General features: G+C 38.1%; 1 protein-coding gene across 6 annotated transcripts in view; it reads right to left on the reverse strand.

Moving 5' to 3' along the window:
• The window catches only part of EVC (EvC ciliary complex subunit 1), a 49451-nt gene that overhangs the window by 19713 nt on the left and 10339 nt on the right, over positions 1 to 19399 (reverse strand). For all 6 annotated transcript variants that reach the window (XM_088163145.1, XM_088163149.1, XM_088163144.1 and 3 more), the window contains exons 7-11: positions 17710 to 17847; positions 15617 to 15775; positions 13790 to 14006; positions 10068 to 10216; positions 7203 to 7301 (exon numbers count right to left, since the gene is read on the reverse strand). In XM_088163145.1, coding sequence (XP_088019271.1) covers positions 7203 to 7301; positions 10068 to 10216; positions 13790 to 14006; positions 15617 to 15775; positions 17710 to 17847 — 762 coding nt within the window. The remainder of the gene's footprint in view (positions 1 to 7202; positions 7302 to 10067; positions 10217 to 13789; positions 14007 to 15616; positions 15776 to 17709; positions 17848 to 19399) is intronic.

Here is a 19399-nt window from a genome sequence, read left to right on the forward strand (position 1 = left end):
CTTTAGAATACTGATAATATTTTTAAAACTCTTCTAAGGATTCCTATAAAAAGAACAAGTCAGGTCGTCTAGATTCTGCCTTCTTTTAAATACAGGTTTAATTTCTTAGATTATCAAAACCTAGAACCTTTCTATAGAAACACAGGGATATTTATTTAGATGTCAAATAAGCTTGTCTGCAGCTCATAGGCAACAAAAGTTCTTGTGGAATTTTTGGGGGGGGCATACACTGCTATAATGCATTATTGTGTAAGAGCGCATTCCAACTGCTAGATATTGAATTATAAAATACAAAATACTAAAAAATTATAATAAAAAACCCCACAAAAAACAAAAGAGAATGTTAAAGTGCAAGGACAGTAACTCAGAAATAAAGACCAAAAGTTAGGTTGAATGTGAAATATAGTTCTGTGCCCCCATAATGATACATTTGGGGTTCATGTAATGTTTCCACAGTGCCTTTATCTGTTCCATGTTCCATGTTCATACCCCTTGAACTGATTGATTTCTGAAAAATATTTTAATATTTCTCATTTATTGTAAAATATACAAGCTGTGCACTGAGTACTAAATTATTATTTTCCTCCTATGATCCCTCTAGGATGCTAATCACCATATTAATTAGCTGTTTCACAAACAATAAATAGCTTAACAGCTCCCTGCAGTAACTTCTTCTTATGGATAAAATTGAGGCACAACACTACAAAACATATTCACTACGCCTTTGAGCTGAGCTGTCTCAGCTCTTTCCACTCTCTTACCTGTTTAAAGAATGCACAATTTTCAGAATCCAGCTCCCACTGGCCTTGTTTAATCTCACAGTATTCTGAATTCTTGCAAATTGATCTAAGCCTTTTTGAAAATGAGTACTGGGCATGAGTATGGGAATTAGTAGTCAAAGACCAACATAATATCTAACTTCTGATAACACTTCTCCCATTTCTAGTGATTGCTCACAATCTAGACATGACAGTATCATTAGGGAACATTTGCTACACAGGTGCATCCTGTGCTGAAGGATTATTGCCCCTACTCCTTAATTATTATAGTTACAAGTTCTTGTTACAATAAGAGGCATGATTTGTAAATTCCTAATCATCTGTGTAGTTGTGGGCCTGGCTTAGCTTGGAAAAACAATGCCAAATGGTTTGCCTGAATTCTCTCTTCTGTTGTTATTTTAAAATCCAAGACTGCAAGTTCTCAGATTTAACATAAACTCAAAGATACTGCATTTCCAATCTACATATCCCATATAACATTTAATGAATAATGGCTCTATCTCTGTAAGCCATCTCCACTCGGAGCTTTACCAGCCTTTCAAGGCATCTTAATTCTCCTGCCTTTAGTAGGTGTTCAGTGATAAAAGAATTTCTATTGGGTCTGAAATAGTTCAGAAGGAGTCTAGAGGAGTCCGTGGCATTTCTACTGTGGTAGATCAAAAGATCTCAGGCAGGGTGTTAAGGAATTCTATTCTTAAACAATGGCAGCTAAATCCCTTTTGAACAGCTTTTGCTGTGGAACTGATAGCATTTCCCTGGCATGCTCACAGCTCTGTGTTATTATTTGCCATGAAGTATTTTGCAGAGAACAAAAATATGGTATTTTGTTCCTTGTTGTCAATGCCATTTTGTTCTGCCTGTACCCCCTGCACCTTCAAATTATACTGTATGCTCACCTTTGGCACGACCACAGTGGGACAGTTACTGAAGAAAAACGTGATTAGGTCCTGTTCCCAGAAAATTACTTACCTATATCACCTCATTAATGCGATGATCACATGGACATGAGAGCCCAGGCAGTCCCTGCATGCCAGACCTAAGAGGACAGCATGCTGTACACAGAGGCCATACCACATAGTGGCCATACTGTTTAATGCAGCACTTGAAAAAAGTGGAAGAACAGCCTTTTAAAACTTGGGAGGGGAAATACTAAGTCTACATTTAGGAAAGATTGCAGATGTGATTGAATTCTACCCAGCGACTCAAGCTAACAAAATAGTTCCAAACTATTTGTACTCTAAGGAATGTACTTGATTTCAAACTGCAATAAAGTCTGTCTGCGAGCAGGGATGGCACACCATGTATTATAAAAGTTATTTTCCATGGAAAGAAAAGGGAAATCAGTACTGCTTCCAGGATCTTATTTTTGGACTAGAGTCTCTACAAATATTTTTTACAAGCTTCCTGATATGCCATCTCTTGTTTTTAGGGTTTTGACTTAATGAAATTTATTCAAATTGATTCCATAAATAGAATAGCTGATTGCGGTATTGAATGAACCTGTTTGTAGTACCTGGCAGTCAATCTCAAAGCTTTTCAAAAAATCCCCAGAGAAATACATCAAGCATAAAGAAATACCATGGGGTATACATGGAAATAAAACGGGCTTAGATTAAATGCTGAGTGCATCTGAATTTTAAACAAGGCAGTAAATATATAATTTTGTCAAAAATCAGGGGAAATACATAGCTTATCAAATTTCCCCATACAGCAATATTAATTCTCCCGCTTAAACCTAAATGATTAAAAGGTTCCTAGAGACGAATGAAGAGTGAAACTGTGAAGCAGAAAAATGTATTTAGAAAGGCTGGTTGTAGTTTATTTTACATACCAGCCACTGAAAAATATATATTATCTCAAAGAGGCAACTGCACAGCTATTTGTTAACTTGTGATACATTTTATTAAGGGAATTGAAGTATCTGATCAAAGATGTAGAACACTGTTGCATGTGCCTCTAGAAGCTCAGTGGCCAGGACATTTGGTTAGGAGGTAAAGAGATTCAACTCCCAACCCACACTGAATCTTAGGACAGGGATTCAATACTCTGATCACACATCCCATAAATACATCAAAAATTCTGGGACACTGGGCACACGGACCACTGGCCACTACAAGATACTTCACATACACTCAGAAGATACACTCACTTGAAATGGGGAAAAGCTGATTGCATGTACTTCTCTCTTCCACGTGAAGAATTCTGGAAAGTCAATTGGAAAACGAAAACCCTACCTGCTTTAAAGCGTCAATAATATCAATACAGCACAGTGACAGTGAAGTCATCCTTAGCACAAATTAATAAAAAAGCCCCACTGCTTTATTTCCACACATTTAAAATAGAGGTTAATTGAAATTTCAGTCTTGCTCCCTCACTGGTCTTTGATTTATTCAGGAGGCAGTTTCAATATTCTCTGTTGGTACTCCTTTTTTAGAAATATGTCTTTGGATAAGGGTTAAGTCCTTCATGAGATCTAACTATTTGCCAATTGTGAATCTTTATAGTGGTATAGTACATTTTCTTATGCATTTCCTCTTGCAGTAAGTCAAGAAAAAAACTTTAGAATGAAGGCAACCCATATCAGACATCTTGTATCAGCTTTGATTGAAGCAATCAAAACAAATCTAATAATGCCCAAACTCAGAGTTAGAATGGGCTCCTATGGTATGAGTTCACAGATTTAATCTATCAGATGATGCTATATTTTTGGGTAAATCACAGGGTAAAAATTTCAAAAGTGAGTCTTTGAGGTGGAGGTCTCTTGATAGCGATTTCCAACTGAGACAAACTGAGTGATTTCCCTTAAAGAGATGTCAGCTCTTCGTACTCAAAAATGCAGTCCAGCATCCCTAAACACATCTCATGTTAACAGAATTACATAAGGAAAGTAATGAAAGAATAAGTCTCTAAGAATCTGTACATTTTATCTTGTTAAAAATATTTTTTCTCCCTTTTATTAACAAAGGAAAAAATCAAATACTTTTCCTCAAACTCACATTTATGTCTACCAATTCATAAAATGTCTACTGCCTTGCCCATTGACAACATTCATGACTTAATAGCTTTTAGTCTAAATTCTTGTGCATTTCATTTCCCTGTCAAGCCAAATGAAATAACATTCTGGTGAACTGCTATCAGCAAAAGGGAATTATAAATGACAATAAATTGTGTTTTGATGGTTTTGAAATAAAGGCAGAGGAGAAAGACTTATCTACAACATACTATGTAATTCCTAGCTGTTAATTGATTTCCTTTGTGCAATCTGCAACTCTATTTTCTTAATAATGAACTGTTGTCCTCCAACCTCTTCACTTCTCCTTTCCCTACTGAAACATATGGGTAGCTTACACAACAACAACAACAAAAAGAGGGAAAACATTAAAGGTTGGTGACTATCTGATATGTTAAACTTGCGACAGACTTGAGATAGCCATTAATCTGTTCAAGAGAAACAGAACTGGATATATTGGGGCAGGGAGTGGGGTGGCTAGTGTGCTATTGCTGTCATGTAATAGAAAATTATGGTAAAAACAACACAAAATCCTTGTATACAGGATAACTCCACAGACCCTGTTTATGAAAATATGAGGCTGATCCATTCAATTGTGCTTTGCAGAATTTTTCCTTGAGTTATGATATACTGTAACAATCAAAATAATTTGCCCCCATTCTTCAACACACATTTCAAAAATTAGTTATGGAGCCTGTGCCTAGACACAGACTATTCACCTACAGCACACTATTTTAATCCACTAGTATGGCTGAAAAATCTTACACTATCCTCCAAATATAACTCATTCATTCACTCCAGGCGTCAACAGATTCTGTTGACCTTGGTTAAATCATTTTAATTGATTTATTCATGCGTACACAAAACAAACCTACTCAATTATTCTATGCAAACACAGTCAGCTTCCAGATCATTGAATTTTTACATATTTATTCATCAATTTGGGTAATTCTTCTATGTACTGTAGCAGTACAGACTTCCCTAGTGCTACAGGGTTATATAAATCTATCTTGATCTGCTTAAAAGGGGAAAAATGAAAAAATGGAAAAGGCATAGAAATTTGGTAAGGGCTTAGAAGAACACCCAGAGAACAAACTAAAGATCTTCCAGACAGGAGTGGCACTTACAGGTTAGTGACACCTTTTCTTCTGTCCCCCTGTTCAGTCACATGGCGACCTCTTATATTTTAGTATCACCTTTTTCACTGAGATCATGTTTCAGCTTCTTCATTTGCAAGGTAAATGGCTATCAGTTAAGCTTCAAGGAGTGCAAATCTTCCAGAAAGACAACATCAAGCTTTGCAGTGTTTAGAGAAGAGTCCAAACTAGCTGGTTCTACAAAAGAGTATGGTCGAAACCCAGCGAGGACACAGGTCTTGTAGCACAGAGCTGACTGCTGCCATCTGAGGCTTGCTGGTGCCCAGCTTGTTAATGCCTCTTTGTTTGTCTACTTGAGCTGCAGTCATATAACTGCACTGTGGAGGATCTCAAATCCCTCTCATCTTCCCACTGCTACCTTGCCTTCCCCATTAGTAGCAGCAGCTTCGTCCTATGACAAATCTGGAGCAACTAAGTGAAGAGGTGAAGTCCTGCTGCCCAGAGAAAGACTTGTTTGTTCATGCTGAACTTCTGCTCTGGATGTGTGGTGGAGCAGAGAGAGAACCAAAGGCGTTGTGTTTGTGAGATGCACCTCCATCCTTTAACAGCAGGTCTACTTTTGCTTTCATGCCCCTGGTTATGGAAAACATGTAATCGCTGCACTGTCCTCAGCTGTAGAAGTCAGAATAGCCCCATTTACCTTCAGTGGGGCTATTCTCATTTTTATTATCTCTTCTTTCTAGTTTACAAGGTATATTCAAAAGCAGCCTCTTCTCCTAAAACAGTTCACAGTATCTGTATTTGAGGTTAAGGGGAGAAAGTGCAGTTGCTCATGATATTAAATATTACAGTAAAAATGCTATATTACAGAAAAAAAATGTTGAAATAAAAATTTGTGGACTCTCGTTTAACAGACGCCAGTTGGAAAAACTTGCAATTTTTCATGTCTGGCAGTGTTTGGATCTAGTCATAGGAGAGCAGCTGTAATATGGAATATAATGGCCTAGAGCTGGGTGAACTGGCAGAGTTCAAGTTTGTGCAGTTCTCCTGGCAACCTGGCAATTCTAGAAAAACTTAATTCACCCAAACCATTAGTGGGAAAGAAAACTTAGCTTAGTAGCGAAAGAAATAGGATTTTCAGTCTGTTGTTAGTGTTACTACAGCAGAGTACACAGTAAAGTAAAGCAGCATAATTTCACAAATGAGGTGGAACCGTGTAGGATAAAAAAATGAATGTTTAGTCTCCAGACTCCAGATGAATTGAGGAAGAGGATGGAGAAGTTAGTAACTATGGATGATAAACTGAGCACAGTAATATCAGCAAACGTTTACTTTTTTTATATTACATAGCTTTGTACATTTAATCTACTCTGATTCACTGGTATATCCTTCCAAGCAAACCTTTCCTGTCTCAAAACAGTAGTTTTTCCCAAGTTGTCTGTTGCTTGCAATATTACATAAAAACATGGCAAAACTATTTGTTCTAAATAGAGTGGCTTTATTTTTTTTTATCAAATGAATTTGAAAAAGGGCATGTGGACTACTGCTAATTAAGATTGTATGGGTATAATATCCTTGTGTGATAGGTACCACAAGTTTCTACAACTTCCTGATCTGGCCATAATTAATCATGACAAGGATCCTGTTGAGCTGAAATTGATTAGTTCCAGCCTAATTAAAGGTCACTACTGACTATGGTTTTGGGCTTCACCAGATAGATCATATTATCACATTTTTTCTGCACAGACAGAAAATAATTAAAGATGATGCAAAAGCATGAAGCATCTAGAATTTTCCAAATCACTAACAAAAAGAAATGTAAAAAATATTACTTACACCAAAGATCTGAACCTCCTTCAGAGAACTAACTAGAGTAAAAAAATTTCTCTGTGAGAAATGAATAAAAAGACTGTATTTGGAGATGTAGTTAAGTTCACTAGAATAGTATGATCCAGCAGAAGAGATAATTATGCCACAGAAATGAAATCTCCCTCCTGGTAGTAATGACAGACATTGTATGCTCTCAACATTACTGCAACCTTGTCAGCCACCTGGGCAGCATGTTTTGGCAGACCATGCTGACATTTGCTGACTAATATGAGATTAGAAAACATAGTGTTTTGGAAAGATTATGGAAAAGGCAAACTTATATGGAAGACTGTCCTGCCTCAATCTTCTGCTTTGTCAGCCTAGCTTTCTGAAGCTGCAGTTCCTGGTGCTGATTCCCCAATCTACCCCAAGACCTGACCCCTGTAGTAGGGTTAGGCGATCTTCAAAATTAATTTAGCAAATGACATTTATCACGAGAAGTGGCACCTTGTAGAGATCGGCGACAGCCTCTGTGCTCTCACAGTCATCCTCTTCCTCCAGATCCCACTGTGCTTGCCAGTGTTTCTCTATCAGCTCGTGGTAAGCCTAAAAGAAACATAGTAGGTATATCTAAATAGATGAAAAAATCTTAATAGTTTCTTGTGATCCTTCCCTTTTCTTCCTTGATGCTCTTCCCATGTATCACTACAACAGTATTGTTTATCTGGAACCATGACTCAGAGAGAAATGAAATCTGCCTTACCACCTTAATTTGAGCTTATCCAGTCTTGAGTATAGAATTCCTTAGCCTTGGCAATATGGGGTTAAATAGTATGTACATACTACTACAAAACACGTGAAAGTATCTGATTTAAAACTGCTTTCCAGTGTATGAATATCACTATTTCACAGCTATTACTATGAGATGCAGAACAACCATCTGACACCATCATGAGACACCTGAGTTACAGCTGTATCACACTGTACAGGGCTTTTGCACTGAGGTTGGTCACCATGTCCTGTGGTGGTTCCTAAAATGCTGATCTGTGACGTGGTCCTGACTTAGTCCTTGGCCACAGTTTCAACAGGGATGCAATTTTTTTTCTTCAAGTGAAGACTGTGATTGTGGATGTGTTGGCAGGCTCATGGAAGATTACATTTCACAAATACTACCTCAATCTACAGGCTAATGAGGAGCATTATACATAAATATTCCATATTTTGATTTAATCTACCAAGTGCTCCCTTTCTCTCCCATGCTAAATATGGCTTTCTTCATTAGGTATGTCAATAGAGCTCTTCTAAAGAGGATCATAAACTATTCATCATTCTTCTAGAGGTAGACTTTAAAGTTCACACATCTCATGGAGCCATACATTATGACAGTATTTGACAAATTAACTGTTATAACTTGTATGTCCACAGAGGACAGGCAGAGCCAGACTGGATTACTGTAATTGACACTTTATGGTTTGTGTTCTTCACTGATCAGTCCTGTATTCTCTGCCAGTAAAAGACAAAATGCTCCTTTTCCAACAGAAACATAAACGAAGGAGAAAGAATGATACAGGAACTCTGACCTTTAGTATGTATCTCATTCTGTTTCATAAAAAAAAACAGATCTGCAGCAACTCAATTGTTACCACCCTACTTGTGTTCACAACAATCTGATGTGAATGAAGTTTATTGCAAAATCCACTATCATAATCGGCAACCACTTAAAATTCAGCAGAGGTCAGTTACTGGCAAGGCTGCTACCATGGTGGTGTGAACCCCTTGATGAGGTGATGGGGGAATGGCAGAGAAAATAAGTGGTTTTGGTGGGTACAGCTCTGGGCTCATGGTGAGGCTTTGGGACCAAATCCTTCACTATTGGGCTGGCTGTGAAATTATGAAACAAACTTAAAATAGCTCCTCAGTGCCAAGTGGATTGTTCTCACAAAATAATTACTGGACTATTTAAGTCAAACCATGGGAGCTGCAGGTACAAATTTTTCTTATTCTTCAAAGAGTTTCTGCACTTAAGACCCCATCTGTTCTGGGACAAAAGACTCTCCCACTGTGCAGCAGAAAGGCGTAAATTTCTGACTTTCATAATTTGTACACAGGCATTTCATAATCCTAAGACTCAACTGTGTTCTGTCCTGCAGCATGAAGTGCAAGTTGCCCCTCCCTGCTCAGCCTGTCAGAAGACTGTTGAGTAGACTTAGCTAAACTCTAGACTAATGATCTACTCATAAGGCGTACAGAATAGAGCATCTCTTGCACAAAGCTGTGTGGCTCTACCTTTGTAGGGAAGGGGTCTTGATGGAAAATTTTAAGCTTTTTTCAATGAATCTGGGATGTGTCAAAGAGTGTCCAATGATGTATAAAAGGGAAATACACTCACAAGTTCACACTGGCTACAAAAATGTGTAACGGCATTATTTGTCTCAAGTTATGAAAAGCCAAAGATGCAAGAAGTGCTCCACTTGTTTGGAAGTGAGGTGTTGCCAGGCAGGTGTGCATAAAGAAACAGTAAATGCATTATCCAATTCATACAATATAATTAAAGAATATGACTCCACAGAGCAAAATTGCAGTGTTAAGATCAATATATTTTGACAGTTTGCTGCAGTTGGAATCTGAGTCCTCTCAAACAGTAATTTTATCTAAGTTATTAGACTTCATCAAAAGTTTAACGCTGCTGGATGTACCTACTTTCACCTTAAATTATTTCTTTTCATGAAAATTGAGGATTTTTTTTTCTTGGTTCTTAATAACTTGGGTTTGCAGTTCTCAGCAGGTACTTGAATTTTGCAGCATTTACAGCTAAGAACTCTGATTTTGTATATTCATTTGGAACAATAATAACAAATTTCTCCAGAAAATATGACCATGAAAACATTACACTGGCCATTGTATACCATATTAAATTATCAACTACAAACCTTCTCTAAGGCATCCTGCCAGAGATCATAATTAGTTTTTCTTCCATTTCTCTGAAATTTGGTAAGTCTTTTGAGCCTCAGTAACCCCACTCATAGAAAAGCAATTAGATCAGTGCAGACTGTATTCTTCTGTTATGCAGGCCTGATACTTTCCTCCACATACTTCCTGTCTTGAAGTAAACACACAGTATCTAAGTAAAAGATGTTTTCTACAAAACATGCAATTTTGCATTAACCCCATTGGCATTCTGTTCCAATGCAACAACACCAACACTACAGGAAAAGCCATGGCAACAGAGGTTCTGACCCTGTCCACCTGTGCTACTGCACGTGATTCTCACGAGGACACAGAATTCCCAGTATTACAGAACTGGGAGATATCTGCAATACATTTGGTGTTAAAAAGTAACAGAACAGAGAAAATAAGCTTTTACTTGTTCACCTTGAGAAAATTATGAGCATCTTCAGTAAGAAAAGTTTTGCTAAGGAGACTCTCTTGTTCAGCTTCCTGTCTGCGTTTGAACTCTTCCTTCTTCTTTGCTCGGCACTCCAGCCGTTTCAAGATCAGGTCTTTACTTTGCTGCATGCATTCTGGAACATAAACCACAAACAATTAGGCACCACAACTCCACAGGGAGAAAGAAGCATCTGCTACTGTCACACAACAGAAGCTCACAGAAATCTGTTAGTGAGTGAAATAGACAAGTAATCACCTTGCAGGATTTGAAATTTGCTTCTTATCCTGACGGCCTTTTCAGATGTGAACTTCTAGACTGTTACATGGCACTTAAAGCTATCAGGTTTTTTTGGACTGCTACCATCCTGCACCCTCCCTTTCACTGGTGCTGCTGTTTATGCAAAGGCAGTGTGTTAGTTCAAGAAATGGGTTTCCTCATGCAGCACCCCAGACCTCCCCCTTCTGCTTCAGGAAGGCCAGTAAATGGCTCATTACCTAATTGCAGATACGCAAATGCTGCTGCAAGGATAACATATGGTGGGGAGAAAAGGTCTAAAGCAGTGCTAGGTCAGATTAGTTTGAACTGGCATGCAGCCATACATATCAGACTTCTAAAGTGACTCACCCAAGAACCTGCAGTAAAAGTTGTCAAGGTCCCTCCAATTTCGTGCTAGTAATGTGAACTATTTGTGACTAAATTCCTCCCTGCTTCATTCCCCCTGTAGCTCCAAGTGATGTATAAATTCATGAGTCTATTTGCATCCTGGGCTGCTCAGTGCAATTGGTGCTTTAAATGTTCTGTCACTTCATGTCTCATTGCCTGTCCACCTAAGAAGAATTTTATTCATTTCCCCCAGCTGCCCTGCCCCAGAGCAGTACTTCACTTCTGACAAAAGTAGGTACAGGGGAATGCAAAAGAACAGTTACCTGTGGCTGCTGTTCTGCCACTATATCAAGCTGCTTTAACTATGAGAAATTATTTTGTAAAAAACCGAAAGGAGCACAGTACTGCAGCACCAAGAACACTATTTATTCTCCATGCTAATTTATTGTGCTTATCCACAGGCTGATGATGCACTGACAGAACACTTGAAAGTGCACCAAAAGTACAGGAAAGCCTGTAATGAAAATATCACTCAAATAAATGTAGCAGTGTTTTAAACACTATTGATTCTTTACTATTTCCTTGTTTTGTATCCTAGGAGCACAGTCTTGCTGGCTTTGTGCTCTGTTTGTAAATTATAGGTACAGTTTAACTTCTGTATTTAGGAGCTCATAAGAAAGGTCAACATTAGACTCCATTGGAATAAATGTTGCACTCCAGATAATTTTTTTAAAAGCACATTTCATTTCTACCTAAAACCAAGAGGTTGATAATGTTCTTCTGCACAGGATGTACCAACTATAATATATAGCTATATATAACTATAAACACCTACTTTGCACAAAATAAAGCCTTGACAGAGGTATTTTTGCTTTGGAACAAGTGAAAATTGACAAAAAGAAGGAAAAATCACCCAGAGACACCCATTTATGCTTAAAGAATGTTAGTGGCTGAACCTATGCGAAAACTATGAACTAGGCATAGATAGCTTTAGAAGCAAACATCCATGAAACAAACTATATCACAATATACATGTATTTGTGAATATCAGCAAACTGTCCACACAGCTAGATATTCCAAAAGAGGACCAAGTCTGCAGCACTTTCCATGATGAAGTAACTGGCTCAGTAGATGATAGGGGAGTGGTGGATACTGGTACCTTGACTTCAGGTAGGTTTTTGATGTTTCCTGACAGATTGTCACAGAGAAGAGGATGGATGAGCAGACAGTGAGATGCATTGAAAACTTGCTCAAAGTCCACCTGGAAGCCAGCACCTACCGGTGTACCCCAGGGGTCAGTACTGAGTGCAATCCTGCTCAGTAGCTTCATTAATATCCTGGATGATGGGACAGAGTGCAAACTTTGCTGGACTGCACAAAAAATAGGAGGAGTGGCTGATACACCACACATGCTTGTACTTCCATCCATAGAGCACTTGACAAGCTGGAGAAATGGGCTGATGCAAATCTCCTGAAGTTTAACAATGGGAAGTGCCAAGTGCTGCACCTGGGGAGGATTAAGCCCAGGCACAAGCACATGCTGGGGACTACCCAGCTGGAAAGCAGTTTGGCAGGAAAGGCCCTGGGGGTTCTGGTGGACACCAGGTTGAACATAAGCCAGCAGGTAGAGGGAGGAGATCCTTTCCCTCCATTCACCTCTGGCTAGTGCTGTGGAGGGAAAGGATTCACACTTGGACTGCTGTGTCCAGTTCTGGACTCCACAGCCAAGTACAAGAGAGACAAAGAGAAACTGAAGAGAATTCAACAAAGGGCCACAAAGATGATGAATGGACTGGAGCATCTCCTATGAAGGAAAGCTGAGAGAGCTGAGGCTATTCAGCCTGCAGAAGAGAAGGCTCAGGGTGGATCTGAGCATATATATAAACACCTGGAGAGTAGGTACAAAGAAGACACAGTCACTCTTTTCTGCTGTGCCCAACGAAACAACCAGAGGCAGCTGCCAAACTGAAACACAGAGGTTCCTTTTACCATGAGGATGACTGAGCACAGGAACAGGTGGCCCAGGTGGAGTCTCCATTCTTGGAGATAGAAACTGTCTGAACGTGATCCTGGGCAACCAACAGTAGCTCAACCTGATTGAGCAGACAGGGTGCACCACGCAACTTCCAGAAAGTCTTTCAGCCTTAACCGTTTTGTGATTCTGTGAATTCATGACTGGGAGATAAGGCAAAAATTATCACCACTAAGCCCAAAGTGAGTGAGCAGCACTGCAGCAAGAACACACTGCAAGAAGACTACAATTCATTCTGACTATTCAGTTCACTGAATTCTAAACCTAATGCCATTTTGCTATGACAATTTTCTTTAAGCATGTCCAAAAGTAGCAGAAATAGTTCTGGAAATTGTGTTGAAGTAGTTATCGTTATTTTCTTTCTGGCTAAACGTTTACTGTAATTTTCTGTGAGTGCTGATGGGAGGCATTGAGCCCTGAAACAGCACGTATCAGAGAAGCTGGGGCTGTATTTCTCAGCATTGGGCATTAGGTAGCATACAAATGACACGTGGAGAACCTTAAATCAGTGTGTCAGTCAGCTTAGTCTTTATTGTAATTGTGTACTTTTCAGATAGGCAATATGAAGACATGTAAAAGGAAGAGGAAAAGACTTCATTTTAAAAGTATTTTAGCCTGACATAATAAAAGAGAGATTTATAGGAAGATCATAAGCTTCAACATTATCTTTTCAGAAGAGTGATAGCACAACTGCTTCTGGCTTTACATGCTAGCAGGAAATCCTGAGACAGTGCCTTATGCCAGCAAGTATTACCAGCAATGCCAAGTATGTGAACAGTAAATGGAGAAATATCACAAATACTTGTAGCAAGTGTGATTCTTCTGCATTCAAATTAATGAAATTAGATTATGTGAACTGTAGAGTTAGTACCTCATAATACCTGGAACAAGACATAAAAGGCCTAAAGTCAAAGTTCCTATTCCAAACATACACCCTGCAGAATAAAACTGATCCTGGTCAATTCATTAGTGTCTTTTTCAAACAGAGAGATAAATAGGGCTGAAGCTGTAATTTTTTTACTCTTTAAATGAGAAGTCATGTAAGTCATGAGCTCCAGTCTAAGTACTCACCATTACTGTAATGTGCCAGCTGTTCCCAGAAGGCCTTGTGCAGATCTGTTAGAAGTTCTTCCTTTTGTCGGACTGAAAGATTATTCTTTACAGTTAAGTGGTCCAGAATATTTGACACAGTATTTAATCTACCCTTACACTCTTCTGGTATAGAGGACTTCAGTGAATCAATCATTTTCACCATAAGCTCCCAGTTGAATAACCTTTCCTGAATGTCCTAAACCAAACATAAAGTCCTGCTTAGAAACCAAGAATGTGTCGTTGGTTGTGCTTTCCTTTCATTGAACTATTGATTCCCAAACCACGAAGAAAACCACTGAGGCTTCTCAAAACCATGTGAATAACCATCTTCATGTACTTAAATACTTCTGAAAGTCTTGATCAGTGCAGGCTAGCAGCAGGTTTATTGCAAGTTCAGTTGCAAGAGCTAATCTAAAATTATTGGTGTTTTTCATTATTGAAAAATAATGTAGCTGTCAAGAAGACATTAAGTCTAGAAAAGATAATAACAACCTTGTAGAACAAACTTAAATACTCAAGAAGGATAGATGGACAGAAGACAACATGGAAGTTCTGGACCTATACTATACTATACTACAGTAGATACTATATGGCAAACCAGTACACATCCTCATTTTGAAATGAGGACAGATACCTGATTCTGATAATGCTATGATTCCTTCAAATACACAGTCAGACAGAGTTCAGTACACATACTAAAAATCAGTGTAATTGCCTATAGCCTAGCAGCTTTTATTGCACTACTAAAGAAGCAGCCCATGGTCACAGTAGGGAAAGATTTCCTGGGTGAAAGTGCAGCTGTTTTAAACAATGCTGCAAGGTTAGAAGGAGTTTGACAATGCTGTGCCAAGTTAACAGCTGGATTTGATCTCAAGGATCTTTTCCAAACCAAATGATTCTGTGATTCTCTGACCTACTGTCAGAGAATTAATAGAGATGTACCTACAATGACCTCTGCAGTGAGATTTCAGCATCATCACAGCAGTGACTTCAGGCAGGGATATCTCCTATATCTATATCCAGATATCTTATCTGCAGTCTGCCCACCTGAAGGAACTTAGTGTACAGCAGCCTAGTCTGGGTCAAGTGTGACAAGCAGCAAAGACTTTTTTCATATCTGGCCAGCTCAGTCTACTTAGCTGCTTCGACACCAAACTAACAAACTAATAATTACTGTATCTGTTTATACACCAAATTACTAATAAATGCAGTGATTCCAATTGTATGTTAATCTAAAAATTACATGTAACTCTTTCAGTATATCCTGTGCAAAAAACAATAAAGGATCTGTTAGATTTAACACAACATAAAGCACAGTGCTGGTGCATTTATGAGCACAGTTTTCCCTCTTCAGACCATATCACTAAGAGATGATAAGAATTTTCAATTCCAATAAAGTCACTGAATACACAGAATCACCCTCAAATTTAAATTAGGATTTGTCAAAGTGGAATAAATATTTTGAAATAAAAAGGAATTTCATAATGCCCACAGTAACAATTCTCCATCGAACAGATCTAGCGTTCTCACTCCTGGTTCACCAGATGCATTAATAATACTTTTTCCTTATATCACTACCTAAATGGTGTTCTGAGAATTAGAACTCAAGTGCAGAGAGTTCACTCTCCTGTGAGTCTTTCTAAACTGCAATGGAAGTTGAGCTCTTTGCAATAAAGCTCAAAGAGACAAGTGGATTAAGCAGTATACATCATTCCTGAGGCAGGACTGACAGACTGTGCACTGACATAATTCTTTCTGTTCAGATTGACTAAATCTGTCTCAACTTTTATTTCTTTTTCACTTTACCATCGCCTGCAAGTCGTGAGATTCACTTAACAAGCTTTCTACTGCAATCATCTTCTCAGTCAGATCCATCATCATCTTTGTTGCTTTGGCACTTGAGCATTTTGATTGGTCCAAAAAATCCTGCTGGGCTTTGTCAGTCTGCTTCCAGAAGGCTTCCATCTGTGGAATATGAATCAAAAAACAACCCATGTTCCCTCATTAATCATCTGGTATTTCATTACAGAAAGAGGCATATATATGAGTCTACTGAAATACAAGTCACTGAGATTACAGCTCTCAGTAGTAGTTATACTGAACAATCCACAAAGCTAAAGAGACTATTACAAAATTTATATATATATTATATATATATATAATATATTGGTGGTGGCACATAATCAGTAGGTCAAACCTGACCTTTTAAAATAGCTGTAGTAATTCTTTTTAACTAGCTAAGAATTTTTTAATTCTCTACATATTGCATCTATAAGAATCCATAATGTTTTTAGTATTGATGGTAAAAACCTAGAAGATAAACTGTATCCCTTTTATTCTGTGAAGTTTATTTAGCTGTAGGAACAGGTATTCTAGTCAAACAACATTTTTATGAAAAAAGAAAAACTGAAAATTATTACAGATTATATCATCAAAACCTTTCACAGCTAGATGCTACATAAGCGCTTTGCTGTCTGGAATTAAGTACTTTATGCAGTGTCAGCACAGTGTATGTGCCAATTCTGACAGATTATTGTATGGACAATCCCGAGTTTTAGGTTCTGATTCCACAAACATGACTGCACACAACTGTCAATATTTTGTGCTCTGTGGGATTACTTGTACACATAAAGATAAAAAACGCATCCATCACCAAGATTTCTATTAAGTATCTATGAGTTTTGGAAAAAAATGTGAATACAGCACCTGTGAGTATGGCAAAAATCCCTTTATATTCTCAGGAGAAGACTGGATTAGTTCAAGGTACTGATCTATACAAATCTGCATAGAGGGAAATTATTTTCAATATGATGACAAGCATCTGCAGGCACAAGAGTGACAGACCTATTGAAGGGTGATTGCTGCTGGTGAATAAATGCCTCATGTTACTCAGCAAGGTTGCCAGCAATTATATTTACATGAGTAACTCGAAAACTTTAAATAATCATTTTTCCACTGAGCAAACTTAAAGCGCTAAAGAAACTTGACACAGATGTTTCAATGTTACCAGGACTTCCACTATAAAGTGAAGGGCCCAGAGAATCAAAAGAAAGGTGAGAAAATTCCCAGTGAAGCACTTAAGCAGCCGACATTAAAGACTGTTAACTACTGTATGAAAAAGGCCCAAGGCTGAGGTGATGGGCTGTTTGGTCCTGGGCTGAAGTGCCACAGTCAATCAGCACAGGCAGCTCACAGAGCTGTCACTCTCTCATTTTCATCAGTAGTCAATTTGTTCAAACTCCAAAAACAGGCCTGGGAAGAATATTACTCAGTTTAATGGAAAATAATACATAGAATGTTCTTAACCTCCAATTTTTCTTGCCTGAAAGCTATACTGACACAGTGAACCTACTCATGGGAAAAAAAAATCTTTACTTTGAAAATTAAATGTCTGCTATCAAACCACATTTTCACATCAAAAAATGTAAATATATTCTCACACAGAAAGTTGCCAAACAAAAATGCTTTGCTAAATAAATGCACAGAACATACTAAAACATTGCCCAGCAACTATACTCTTAGTACTTCTTTCAGGTAAAAAAACCTGTAGTCTCTTATTACTCCCTTACTCAGTTACAGGGATTGACAAAAGCAAGGTGCTAGGATAACATTTCTAAAAGTCAGGCTATACATAGGCTTGAAATAAATCTTATCATCAGACAAGCACCAGACATTTCTCAGCTGATAAAACAGTAGTGTTTTACAAAAAACACTAAAAAATGTTTTATCTATAAAAACATATTAACACCCAAAGGTAATTGGAAATGTTTCGCTGGGTAAAAATATTTTAAAGATTCATATACATATAAAATACTAACTGTGGACTACTCAACAAAACGATTGCACCCCACCAGAAGAATACCATTAAAATAAAATTTCAGAAAAAAATAGAAAGTTACATTATCTATGACGTGCTCAGAATATTCCCTTTCCCTCCTTTCTAGGTCTTCTAAAGTCTGGAACTCCGAATTATGGGCTCCTGACATTTCAGTATTCTGGAGTCTAGAGTCAAGTTGTTTCTGTAATTCTTCAAAATCCTGGGGGAAAAAGTCAAGTGATTTGTTAAACAGAAAAACAGACGTAACTTATAAATTTGGGAGTGAATCTGTATGTCAGTTCCAGCTCATGGCTAAGGAAGCTGAACAGGAGTGTTTAGAAAGTTCTGCCTCTTGGTAATGTGCCTTCTGTAGCAAGCAAGAAAATCTCCAGATATATGGCAGCTCTGAACTAAGCTTAATACAAATCCATACATTTCCTCTAGGATGTGAGTACAGTCAAGACCACAGTCCATCTCCGCTGAAGTCAAGTTTTAGTAAGCACTGCTTCAAGAGCTTTTATACTAATAACCCCTGGAATCTATCTACAAATATTTTTATTTTAATGCATGTGCCCCATCTTAAACGGCAGCTATGAGTGTACATGCTGTATTTGAAAGCTCAGGTAAGTATCCAGGTGACAAGCAGATAGTGATTCCTGCAGAGTGCTGAATGAACACACCTGTAATGCTCAAAAGGGACAAATTATGGGTTGCATGATTATATGAGGTTTTACAGTTTTTCAGTCCTTTAGAAACCAGGGTGGTTTCTTCTGAAAGCTGATGTTGCTGACAAATACTAGTTTAGCTGCCATTCCTTAGTAAGTTGATACCAAAAAGGGGGATTCTTCCTGCGCTGCAACATGCCTTACATAGCAAGCACTGACTTCCAATACCACCCACTTTTGCTGTCAATGCATTAACTTGACATCCTTATGCCTTAAAGAAATGTAAGTAGAGCTTGACAACCTTCACTAACAATTTCATCAAAATCCCATGAATTTTTATGATGCAGAATTACAAGAGGAAAACGCTGTCTGCAATAAAACGTGACACTGTTGCTTATCGCCAACATCTCTTTTACACGGTGGTCATAACCAGCCTTGCTCCTTGTATGACATCCCACCTCTGTGACCGTCAGCTTTGCAAGATCTTTCTCTCCATCATACAGGACACAGAAACCCCATCCTGGCACTTAAACAACTGGACTTCTCTGGCAATTACTACATCTAATTATTCAGATAAAGTCCTTGCTTGCAGCAGCATAGGAGCATGAGAACATCGATGCCATCAAACTTCACTGAGGATGAGGCTCTATCAGGAAACATGTCTATTGTAGATTAGCTCTGTTTATAATTTAAAGTCATTACCAGAAGACCACCAGTAAAAGAATTTTGCACATCTAATCTCACTTTTCATCTAGTAAATACAATAAGCTTTAATACTAAATCTGAGGATTTAAGACAGAAGAGTGCTTTAAGGCAAAATACATTCTGATATAAATTATAGGGTACAATTACAGAGATTCCTTATAGTAATTCACAGATTGTGAGACTGCACAAAGTATTCAACAACTGGAGCTCATAAGCTGACAGACTAATGCCTAGATGTGAAATTCCATCTAAAAAAAGCATCATCAGTTCTGTGATTAGGCTGCTCTCAGTACAAACATTCCAGACTTGGATTGGCAGGGCACTGGATAACCTTACATGAACAAAGCTTCCTACAGAAGGCTGGACCAGACACTCTTGAGATGTGCTTCTCAATCCTGAATT

Source organism: Sturnus vulgaris, chromosome 4 (assembly GCF_052056855.1).
Source record: "Sturnus vulgaris isolate bStuVul1 chromosome 4, bStuVul1.hap1, whole genome shotgun sequence".
Taxonomy (NCBI): domain Eukaryota; kingdom Metazoa; phylum Chordata; class Aves; order Passeriformes; family Sturnidae; genus Sturnus; species Sturnus vulgaris.